The 13,125-nt window shown below is 34.4% G+C and overlaps 1 protein-coding gene across 1 annotated transcript; it reads left to right on the top strand.

The window, feature by feature from the left end:
- Positions 1 to 8,742: 8,742 nt before the first annotated feature.
- LOC101101474 (olfactory receptor 4Q2) lies at positions 8,743 to 9,675 on the top strand. Its single transcript, XM_011283094.2, has one exon. It carries the CDS (start codon positions 8,743 to 8,745, stop codon positions 9,673 to 9,675), a length of 933 nt encoding a protein of 310 aa, XP_011281396.2.
- The last annotated feature ends 3,450 nt before the right edge of the window (positions 9,676 to 13,125 follow it).

Below are 13,125 nucleotides of genomic sequence, written 5' to 3'. Positions count from 1 at the left end.
TGAAGTCAAGCTTTCGCTTTTTGCAGATGACATGATATTATACATGGAAAATCTGATAGACTCCACCAAAAGTCTGCTAGAACTGATACAGGAATTCAGCAAAGTTGCAGGATACAAAATCAATGTACAGAAATCAGTTGCATTCTTATACACCAACAATGAAGCAACAGAAAGACAAATAAAGAAACTGATCCCATTCACAATTGCACCAAGAAGCATAAAATACCTAGGAATAAATCTAACCAAAGATGTAAAGGATCTGTATGCTGAAAACTATAGAAAGCTTATGAAGGAAATTGAAGAAGATTTAAAGAAATGGAAAGACATTCCCTGCTCATGGATTGGAAAAATAAATATTGCCAAAATGTCAATACTACCCAAAGCTATCTACACATTCAATGCAATCCCAATCAAAATTGCACCAGCATTCTTCTCAAAACTAGAACAAGCAATCCTAAAATTCATATGGAACCACAAAAGGCCCCAAATAGCCAAAGGAATTTTGAAGAAGAAGACCAAAGCAGGAGGCATCACAATCCCAGACTTTAGCCTCTACTACAAAGCTGTCATCCTCAAGACAGCATGGTATTGGCACAAAAACAGACACATAGACCAATGGAAGAGAATAGAAACCCCAGAACTAGACCCACAAAAGTATGGCCAACTCATCTTTGACAAAGCAGGAAAGAACATCCAATGGAAAAAAGACAGCCTCTTTAACAAATGGTGCTGGGAGAACTGGGCAGCAACATGAAGAAGGTTGAAACTAGACCACTTTCTCACACCATTCACAAAAATAAACTCAAAATGGATAAAGGACCTGAATGTGAGACAGGAAACCATCAAAACCTTAGAGGAGAAAGCAGGAAAAGACCTCTCTGACCTCAGCCGTAGCAATCTCTTACTCGACATATCCCCAAAGGCAAGGGAATTAAAAGCAACAATGAACTACTGGGACCTTATGAAGATAAAAAGCTTCTGCACAGCAAAGGAAACAACCAACAAAACTAAAAGGCAACCAACGGAATGGGAAAAGATATTCGCAAATGACATATCGGACAAAGGGCTAGTATCCAAAATCTATAAAGAGCTCACCAAACTCCACACCCAAAAAACAAATAACCCAGTGAAGAAATGGGCAGAAAACATGAATAGACACTTCTCTAAAGAAGACATCCGGATGGCCAACAGGCACATGAAAAGATGCTCAGCGTCGCTCCTTATCAGGGAAATACAAATCAAAACCACACTCAGGTATCACCTCACGCCAGTCAGAGTGGCCAAAATGAACAAATCAGGAGACTATAGATGCTAGAGAGGATGTGGAGAAACGGGAACCCTCTTGCACTGTTGGTGGGAATGCAAATTGGTGCAGCCGCTCTGGAAAGCAGTGTGGAGGTTCCTCAGAAAATTAAAAATAGACCTACCCTATAACCCAGCAATAGCACTGCTAGGAATTTATCCAAGGGATACAGGAGTACTGATGCATAGGGGCACTTGTACCCCAATGTTCATAGCAGCACCCTCAACAATAGCCAAATTATGGAAAGAGCCTAAATGTCCATCAGCTGATGAATGGATAAAGAAATTGTGGTTTATATACACAATGGAATATTACGTGGCAATGAGAAAAAATGAAATATGTCCTTTTGTAGCAACGTGGATGGAACTGGAGAGTGTGATGCTAAGTGAAATAAGCCATACAGAGAAAGACAGATACCATATGGTTTCACTCTTATGTGGATCCTGAGAAACTTAACAGGAACCCATGGGGGAGGGGAAGGAAAAAAAAAAAAAGAGGTTAGAGTAGGAGAGAGCCAAAGCATAAGAGACTGTTAAAAACTGAGAACAAACTGAGGGTTGATGGGGGGTGGGAGGGAGGAGAGGGTGGGTGATGGGTATTGAGGAGGGCACCTTTTGGGATGAGCACTGGGTGTTGTATGGAAACCAATTTGTCAATAAATTTCATATAAAAAAAACAAAAAAAAAAACAAAAAAAGAAACTTCCAGTTATAAAATAATTGTGATGCGGATGAAAGGTATAGCTTAAGGAATAGAATCAATATTATTATAATTGTGACAGATGGTGACGGCACTTATTCTGGTAAACAGTGAGTAATGTACAGAATTGTTGAATCAAGATGTTGAAATCTCTCAGTAATACAATAGTGTATGTCAATTATACACCAATAATAAAAATACATAAAAATTAAAAACAAAAACAAGGAATAGGAATAGAAGAAGTACCTCAATACAACATTTATGAAAAGCCACAGCTAACATTAAAATAGTGAAACACTAAAAGCTTTTTCTCTAGATCCGAAATAAGCAAGAATGCCCATTCCCACCACTTCTATTCAACGTAATGTTGGAAGTACTACCCAGAGCAATTATGCAAGAAAGAGACATAAAAGGTATCCATACATAAAGGAAGAAATAAAATTATCTGCTTGTAGACCACATGATCTTATATGCAGAAAATCATAAAGATTTCATCAAAACAAATGTTAGAACTAACAAATTCAGCACAGTTGCATGACACAAAATCAACACAAAAAAATCTGTTGCACTTGTGGTGAGCACAGAATGGTGTGAGTGTTGAATGACCATTCAGTGTAGACCTGAAACCAATATTACACTGTATAACTAACTGAAATTTAAATAAAAACTAAGACGTCAGTTACATTTCTATATACTAACAATAAAGAGTCCAAAAAGGAAATTTTAAAATTAATTTCATTTACAATAGCATCAAAAAATACTTTGGAATAAATATAACCAAGGAGATAAATGACTTGTACACTCAAAAATACAAAAATTGACTAAAGAAATTATAGGCACAAATAAATGTAAATATATCCTACATTAACGGATTGGAAGACAATATTGTTAAGATGTCCACACTACTCATAGTGATCTATAGATTTAATGTAATATCTATGCTATGTGAATTTAGTGAAGTTGCTACAAGCAATCTATAAAAGAAAAAATTGACAGTAGTTCAAAAATGTCATAAAGATGAAAAAAATCTAACAAAAAATGATACAAGACCTTTACACTGAATACTGAAACACTCGACTGAGAGAAATTAAATGAAGAGATTTATCATGTTCATGTACCACAACACTCAATGCTGTTATATGGCAATTGTTATGAAACTGGTGTATGGATATATTAAAACCCCAATCAATGTCCTTATCAGTATGTTTTAAAATATTGAGATGTTGATTCTCAAATGTAGGTGAAAATGCATAGGACCTAGAATACACTAAGACACATTATAGAAGAAAGGGGTATGATTTATACTATCAGTTATCAAGATTTAATATAAAGCCTAGCATGATTAGGACAGTACTCTATTACCAAAGAGCAGAAATATAATGCAGCAGATTAAAATGGAGGCCCATACATACATAGTCATGTTATTTATCACATAGTCTCCATTGCAATCCAATGGGATATTAATGGTCTTTTTAATAAATGTTTTAGGTCAACTGAACAACTACATGGAAGAAAAGAAAACTTGATGCCCTACCTCATACCACCCACAAAAAACTAATTTAAAATAGATCATATTCCTAAATGTGAAAGCTAAAATATTTAAGCATCTAGTTTATAAAAAAGAGAATATTTTTATGACTTTAAGAGAGACAATTTCTTAAAACAGAAATGTCTTTAACCATATATAAAAAAAACTTAAAATCATTAAAGAACTTTTGCTTACTAAAATACACCAAGAGGGGCGCCTGGGTGGCGCAGTCGGTTAAGCGTCCGACTTCAGCCAGGTCACGATCTTGCGGTCCGTGAGTTCGAGCCCCGCGTCAGGCTCTGGGCTGATGGCTCAGAGCCTGGAGCCTGTTTCTGATTCTGTGTCTCCCTCTCTCTCTGCCCCTCCCCCGTTCATGCTCTGTCTCTCTCTGTCCCAAAAATAAATAAACGTTGAAAAAAAATTTTTTAAATACACCAAGAAATGATTATATCACTGAAAAACATATATCCAACAAAGGATTTGATTATACATTATACAAAAAATTTGTGTAAGCCAATAAAATAATGCACATGATCCATTAACAACTGAGCAAAAAAACTTTAATGGAGACTTCATGAAAAAGATTTCCAAACAAAAGGCAGAAACAGACTCCTAAATACAACTGTTGTCAGAGGGTAGAAGGATGGGATGATAGGCAAAATGGGTAAATGAAGAATGGGAGGCACACACTTCCGGTTATGGAATGAACAAGTCATGAGGATGGAAGGTACAGCATAGGGAATATAGTCAATGGTATTGTAATAGCCTTGTATGGTGATAGCAGCTACACTTGTGAGCATAGCATACCATACTGACTAGCTGAATCACTATACTATACCCCTGAAACTAATGTACATTGTATGTAAATTATACTCAAAATAATTTTATTTTTTTAATTTTTTAAATGTTTATTTATTTTGAGAGACAGAGCACAAGTGGGGAAGAACAGAGAGAGAAGGAGACACAGAATCGGAGGCAGGATCCAGGCTCTGAGCTGTCAGCATACAGCCTGACGCAGGGCTTAAACTCACAAAATGCGAGATCATGAACTGAGCAGAAGTCGGACACTTAACTGACTGAGCTACCCAGGTGCCCCTCAAAACAATTTTAAATAAAAATTTTGAGCAAAAAATTTTTCCACATGAAAAATGTGTTCCCTATCATTACTTATCGAGAATGTGCAAGTTAAGCTACAATTAGATACCACCCCACACCCAGCAGAATGGCTACAATATATATTTTTTAAAGATGGATAATAACAAGTGTTGAAGAGGCTGTGGAGCTACAGAAACTCACTTACAATGCTGGTGAGATTATACATCAGAACAATCACATATGAAGAATGTTTCACAGTTTCTTATATTAAACCAGTATCTACTCTAAGATTAAAAAGTTGTACTTAATATAACATCCAACAGAAATGAGTGTTATGTCCTTTAAAAAACATGTACAGGAATGGTCATAACAATTGTATTTTTATCTTACAAAAATGAGAAACCATCCAAATGTCCAACAGAGTCATGTGTAAATAAATTATGGGTATGTTCATGCAATGGAAGCAATAATGCAACTCACTGACAACAAAAATGTACAAATACTGATAAACGTAATAGTTTGGATAAATTTCACATAGTATAAATAATCAAATACACAGAGATCATGTATCATATAATCCCATTTAGGTGAAGTGCAAAATTTAAGGTGATAGAAGTTAAAACAAACAAACAAAAAAAACTAACTGCAGGGGTTACCGCCTGAGAAGGTAGAATGAGGATGTATATTTGAAGAACTGTTAACATTCAATTTTTCCATTTGGTTGTAAGTTCACATAAGTATAAATTGGATTAATTGTAAATTTATACAAAAAGTAAATATTTCAAGCATTTGCATCATGTAATATCTTTGAAATCTAGAGAACCTCTGTATATTAGTAATGAAAACATAATAAACAGTAAGCAAAGTGACAACACGAACATGGAATCTTCAGAAGAAAAATATGTAACTGAAAAAATCCTTAAAAAATGATCATTCACACTGCTGATAAGGCAAATACAAATTAAGATAACAAGATATCATTTTTACCCATCACATTTGCAAAATTAAAGTTAAGTAACAGTAATGGCTGATATTATCCAGGGTTGAATAGTGTGAAATTAACACCATGTATGTTCTTCAGGGGAGTATATAGTAGTACAGAAATGTGGGGAGAAAAAAAATTCTGTCAATTACTGTCTCAGAAATTTCACTTTCAGGCCTCTGTCCCTTACAAATAATAAATGTCTATGGATCAACATTGTTTATTGCAGCATTATTTGTAATGGTAACAAAATAATTAATGATCTACATGCTATCAAGAGTATTTTATTATTGCATACACTTTTAAAAAATATCATGTATCAGTTAAAAAAGGAGTTAGAGCTACTCCAAGAATTTCTTCTCTCTTCTGTCTCTTGCTCTCTCTCTTTCCCACCCCACACAGTGGTAGAGAAGTGGAAGTGAAAGAAAGGGGGATGTTTATTACTTGACATATTTCTGTAATTTAGAAAAATAAGATAAAATCTAAAGTCAAAAATTCTGATTAGAGAATATTCTCTAATTTCTCTGATTTCTCCATATGGAGGAAGTCATGAAAGCAAAGGTGTACTGTTTTTGGCAAGGCACCTGCAGCCGAACTTGCTTAATGTTCCATTATCCTTCCCATCAACTGGAATATTCAGGGCTGGGAACACTTACTTCCCAACATAACCCAGCTGACAGTATTCCAACTATCATATCTTTGTTTTAAATTCTCTTTCCTATCCATTGTCTTTTCCCTTCACACCCTATTATCACCCTCCAACAACATATTTCTGAGTTACATAATTTCTGGCAGAAGGTTGTGATTCAAATTTTTTAATGATTCCCTTTGTGCTTTGACTGCAAGTATCCGAATCCCTAAATCTCTAAACATCAAATTTTCCTAATGATGGTCCGTGAAACCAGGGAGTTCCATCTAATTTATTTATCATCTTGGTTCTATCATGTCTAGGATGGCTCTGTAGTGTTAGCATGCCAGATGTGTGTGACTGCAGGAACTAAGAATCTACACGTTACAGACAGAGGTGTGTAACACTAAAGTCCATTATACTGAAAGCTTTTTTCATGCTCCTGGTCATCTGTAGCACTTGCAAAATCAGTATTTAATAATAATTATGTTATTTTAAAGTAACACATCACATTGAATATATAGTTATACATCAATTATATAAATTAAGTAATGCATTTAAAAAAGGTTTTAAGAATATATGACTAGTTAAAGTTAATAGTGTTTCCCTTTTGGGGTTGAATGATTATTTTCTTCATGTTTTTCATGTTTCTAAATTTCAGCAATAAGCATTATTTTTGTAATCAGAAAAAATTTTTAAACATGAAAAATTAAATAGTAAAACACTTCTTGCAAACCAACTCCATTATTGAAAACCTGTTTTTCATAAATCTGAGGTTGTACACGTAAGCAACAACTATTACTCTCAAAAAAAGTTACATGAATTATAATCAAGAGGAATTTTTATCTGAAATTTAGTAATTATAAATTAATAATAACTAAGTTGTAGAAAAAGAACAAACTCCAAACATCAAAGTTTTCATATAAAAGTAAAATAGTAAGTCATAAGAACCGTGGATATGCACAACCACACAAATTCACAGAAAGTTTATGTATTTATCATAATACATAATAAACTAGTATTTATACATAAATATTATAGCAAATTTGAAACTATTAATAAGTAAAAAGAAAAGCCCAGCTATAAAAGTCAACATTTATGAAGATTTTGTTGCCTTTACCTTTATTCTAGTTGCTTATAGCTTTACTTTTCTGTATATATAGATTTTGTCATATTTTGAATGTACTTTGGTGTCTTTTTCCCTTTTTAATGTAATCATTTTCTCAGGTTAATGTATCTTTTTGCAAACATCATTTTAACAAAATAATATTTACATTTCTGGATTTTTCTTCATATTATTTTTTGATATTTATAATTGTTAGAGAGTACATTTCTACTGACATATGTAATTTTGTTTAAACTAAACTTTTTATGTTTGAAATTAATTTTTCAAAACTTTATTCTTATTGACTTGCCTATATATATTTAGTTTATAGAGGAGACATAAACTATGATGAGATAAAGAAAATTCACCAATATCCAAACTTTAAATTATTATGTCCCTTATTTGATAAAAATAGTTCTCTGTGTTATAGAACTGTAGAATTTGAGTCAACAGCAGCTATCATGAGCCCCCACATTCCTCATAGGACTATCACCTATTTCACCTCATGCGGTAGCACCTTACAGCCATTGCTCACATAAATGCATAAAAAACACAAACACGTATATACTCCCTGAAATGCTAATTCTTTTATTGCAGGGAAGTAATTTCCTTGTACCCAATTTGATAGGACAAAAGAGGGAGTCACCTGAACGTATAAATTACCCTTTTATCATTCTATTTGTATAATGAAGGCCATAACTTGTGCCCACAGCTATGACTTAATATGAGAAATGAATTATACACAATAATAAGCTGAACATAACTGTATTACATACAGGCAGATATCCAGGAAAATTAGGCAACGGTCAATGAACTAGCAATAAGCCCAAACTGGAACCTGATCCTTCCTACACTCGTTTACACAGGGTAGAGCCCCATAAGAGTTATGCTGACAGAAAAGGGTACAGGGTTATTATAGTAGCTTAACCATCTACATAGTCAACTTCCCATCCTAAATTAAAACCTCTATAAATCCTAATGCCTGTTCACCAGAATCTTAAATTCTACCTTCAAGGTTTTTTCCTGAAGATTTTTATTAAAAATTAATATTTCAGGGAAATGTTAACTTACATCTTGGGACTGAATGTAAAAATGAAAAGAGAAGGAAAATACTGATTAATGGGAGACAGGGATGCATCAAGTTAAAGTTAAAGGCTGTAGACCTTCATGCTCCAAGATATCTTGGACACTTCATCAATGTCTTAAAGTTGGAACTATTCGAGAATATATATTCAATATCAGCTCAGGATAAACAAATTTCTTCTAATCAACCAGGATATATCCTAGAGAAAAATATCTCCTTTGAAATGAGAAGATTCTTGTATTTTGTGTGAAATATCTCACCCACTTTCAATGTTACTAATGCCTCTTGTTTAATTTATTTGATCAGGGAGCCAGGTCAAATGGATGAAAATCAAACAGAGGTGGTGACAGACTTTGTCCTGGCAGGCTTCTCGCAGACACCATCTACTGAGGCAGGACTATTTGTACTATTTCTTTTCTTCTATGTGTCCACTTGGGTAGGCAATGTCCTCATCATGGTCACAGTGGCCTCTGATAACTATTTGAATTCATCACCTATGTATTTCCTTCTTGGCAACCTCTCTTTCCTGGACTTATGTTATTCAACAGTAACTACTCCGAAGCTTCTGGCTGACTTTCTTGATAATGACAAGCTCATTCACTATGACCAATGCATTGCACAGCTCTTTTTTCTGCATTTTGTAGGGGCAGCTGAGATGTTCCTGCTCACAGTGATGGCCTATGATCGCTATGTTGCAATTTGTCGCCCCCTGCATTATACCACTATCATGAGTCGAGGATTATGCTGTGTGTTGGTAGCTGCCTCCTGGATGGGAGGATTTGTGCACTCTACTGTCCAGACGATTCTCACTATCCGTCTGCCCTTTTGTGGACCAAACCATGTGGACAACTTCTTTTGTGATGTTCCCCCTGTCATTAAACTTGCCTGTACAGACACCTTTGTCATTGAATTGCTAATGGTATCTAACAGTGGGTTGATCTCTACCAGCTCCTTTGTGGTACTGGTTTCTTCCTACTCCACTATCCTGGTCAAGATTCGCTCCAAGGAGGGAAGGCGAAAGGCACTCTCCACCTGTGGCTCCCACCTCATGGTGGTAACACTCTTCTTTGGACCCTGTATTTTCATCTATGCCCGTCCCTTCTCCACTTTTTCTGTGGACAAGATGGTGTCTGTACTCTACAATGTTATTACCCCCATGATGAATCCCCTCATCTATACACTTCGGAACAAAGAGGTCAAGTCAGCCATGCAGAAACTGTGGGACAGGAGTGGACTTACTTGGAAAAAGTAGGAGACATAAGCAGTTAAAGTGAGTTTTTGAGAGCAAAAAACCTGAAATTAAAATACTTTTTCACTAAGGAATTGAGAGTAGGTAGCCTAGTTGTTTGGTTTTCTTCCATTAAACCATAATACTAGATAGGGCACTATAATTAAACTCAGAAAAATTCCTTTCCTGGTGAATTGTTCTGTCTTCTGCTTCCTTTTTCTTCCCTGAAGCATCCATTTTGTTTTTCTGTCAACTGTGTTCTTCTATTCTATCCATTCATCTGATCAAACCTTATTCCATTCATTCTTTCCATTTAGTTTGCTGCCACACACTGGTACAAACTACCCTTTCCAAACTCTCACCACTTTCTTCACCTTGTCTTTGATTTTCTTCTCAATTTTCACATTCTAGCCAGATGTCTGAACTGGATAAGGAATATATATGTGGTTCTCACTCTCACAAAATATTTATATGGTTATCAGTTAGATGAAGTAAAGTAAATCTGATTTATACGACTGTATAACAACATACTAATGGGATATATCAGTTGGTTTCATCACATTACCACACCACTAACTACCACCTCGTAGTGCAATTAAGAAAGCAATCGCCTAGGGGCTCCTGGGTGGCTCAGTCAGTTAAGCATCCAACTTCAGCTCAGATCATGATCTCAAGGTTCTTGAGGCTCAGGTCATGATCTTATTGTCCTTGAGTTCAAGCCCTGTGTCAGGATCTGTGCTGACAGTTCAGAGCCTGGAGTCTGCTTTGGATTCTGTCTCCCTCTCTCTCTGCCCTTCCCCTGCCAATACTCTTTCTTTCAAAAAAAAAAAAAATAAACATAAAAAAAGCAATTGTCTAATAGTGTGGGTGCAACTAAATTTCTTTGAATTACAAGCCAAGTGAATCTAGACAAGTCATTTAATTAACTGAAACTAATTTCCTCAACTGTAACATGCACAGAATGATGCCTACTTCTCATTGTCCTTGTGAGGGCTAAAAATGTCAATAGATGTGAATGTATCTAGTTTGGTGCTTGGTTCATAACAGGAGTTCACCATTATTTATTCATTAAATTTGATTTTTCAATGACAGCAAAATACAGATGGTAAAAATTTAAACTGGCTGATATGTCTTATGTAAACAATATTGTCTACTGTAACTGATTTAGGGAGGATGCTAGAGAGTATACAGAAATGAGCCACGACATTTTCATTATTAATGTGAGGCACAATTTATATTACTAACACCATTATCATAAAAAAACCCTTATTGGCACTGGTTATCCTCAGAATTATATTAAGACTAATTCATAGGCTTATGTACTCCTTACTAAAATTTTATAATCAAAGATGGGAAAATTGATTGACATTCAAGTTAAAAACAAACTAGACACAAAATACAAATCTAAAATACAAATGGACTATAAAGCAGTTTTTATTTCTACAGCCTTTTAAAGCAAGAAAATTATAGAAGCATTTTCAGCAACTTATTTGTGCAACAGAGACAGAAGCCAGGAATGTTAGGTAAATTCATTGGGGACTGAAGTTTTGCCTTTATTATCTTTATATCCCTAAAGCTTACTTTCTATAATATCTAAAATAAAAGATATTCAATAAAAACATGTTCAATAAATGAAGGAGGTTTTTATATGCTCTCTGATCAATGTGATAAGGATTAAGGAAGAGATATTTCAGAGTTGTTTTCTTTTCCCGTACTTGGAAAGATAATTTGTAAATTTTCATTGAGAAGTAGGAAACACTGAGAGATATTACAGAAGGAGGACTTAATGAAAATAAATTATAACATTATTATTGTTAGATAAGTCAGATATCTAAATATTAATCAAATTCACAATACAAACAACTTCAAATCATGTGATTTTCATCTATGAAATCAGAGAAGTGTGTATTTGAATTCTTAGTACTTTAATAACAGTATTACAAAAGAAGGAGATATTTGAGGGTCAAAATTCAGCAAAATTGAGGCAATCATGATACAATCCACTTTAGTTTTCACTACAAATTAATACAGCACTCTAGTGCTGTAGGATTTTCCCACTAATCAATGATATATGGAAAAAAGTGAAATGGGAATTTAAAAAACCGTTCAATATTTTGGAGAAGGAAAAGATAAAAAATCAGGTAAAATCAATGTTCTGAGGAAATATAAAGAAACATATAATGGAGAATCCTATAGGATAAATGTGTCTAAATATAAATATAGGACACCTGGGTGCCTTAGTAGGTTGAGCATCCTACTTCAGCTCAGGTCATGATCTTGTGGGTTGTGAGTTCTAGCCCCACATCGGATTCTCTGCGATCAGCACAGAGCCCACTTTGGATCCTCTGTCCCCCTCTCTCTCTGCAACCCCCTCATGTTCTCTCTCTCTGAAAATGAATAAACATTAAAATAATAATAAATATAAAGATCTCTAGAAATTCTCAAAAAAAGACAAAAAAAGGGATTGCTTCTTTATATTTAAATACTCAGAAATTGTTCACCATACAATTAATTTTAAAATTGCTTTTTTTCTTATCCTTTTCAAAGGTTGCTTTCATTTCAACATAAAATTCTATAAGAAAGGTTAATTATAATAAGATACTGAGACACAAAGTTAAAGTTGATTGGTGCATTTAAATCTCAACTTCAGTATGTAATGCTTTTATTAAAAAAATATGAATCCTCAGATTCTAAACAAAAATTATTACCTAGTACTGGAAATGCTGGATAATATGGTATTTTTTTTTTTTTTTAGGAACCTCCATACTGTTTTCCACAGTGGATGCACCAATTTGCATTCACATCAACAATGCATCCTTATCAATACTTCTTATTTCTTATCTCTTGATTTTAGCCATTCTGACAGGTGTGAAGTGACATTTCATTGTGGTTTTTATTTTCATTTCCCTGATTATGAGTGATGTTGAGCATCTTTTCATGTGTTTCCTGGCTATCTGTACATATTCTTTGGAAAAATGGTCCTTTTCCCATTTTAATTGGATTATTTGGGGAATTTTTGGGTTGGATTGTGTAAGTTCTTTATATATTTTGGATGTTAATCCCTTATCAGATATATCATTCACAAATATCTTCTCCAATTGAGTAGGTTGCCTTTTTGTTTTGTTGATGGTCTCCTTCATGGTACAAAAACTTTATTTTGATAAAGTCCCAATAGGTTAATTTTGCTTTTGTTTTCCTTGTGTTTGGAGACATACACAGAAAAATACTGCTATAGACAATGTCAAAGAAATTACTGCCTGTGCTCTCTTCTGGGAATTTTATGGTTTCATGTCTCACGTTTATGTCTTTAATCCATTCTGAGGTGGGTTTTTTTTTGTGTGTGTATAGTGTGAGAAAGTGGTCCAGTTTCATTCTTTGGCATGTAGCTGTTCAGTTTTCTCAGTACCATTTGTTGAAAGAGACGGTCTTTTTCCCATTGTATATTCTTGTTTCCTGTCATAGATTAATTGACCA

The sequence above is a fragment of the Felis catus genome, chromosome B3 (genome assembly GCF_018350175.1).
Source record: "Felis catus isolate Fca126 chromosome B3, F.catus_Fca126_mat1.0, whole genome shotgun sequence".
NCBI lineage: Eukaryota > Metazoa > Chordata > Mammalia > Carnivora > Felidae > Felis > Felis catus.
The sequence above is the reverse complement of the archived record's forward strand: the minus strand, read 5'-3'. Positions and strand labels throughout refer to the sequence as shown.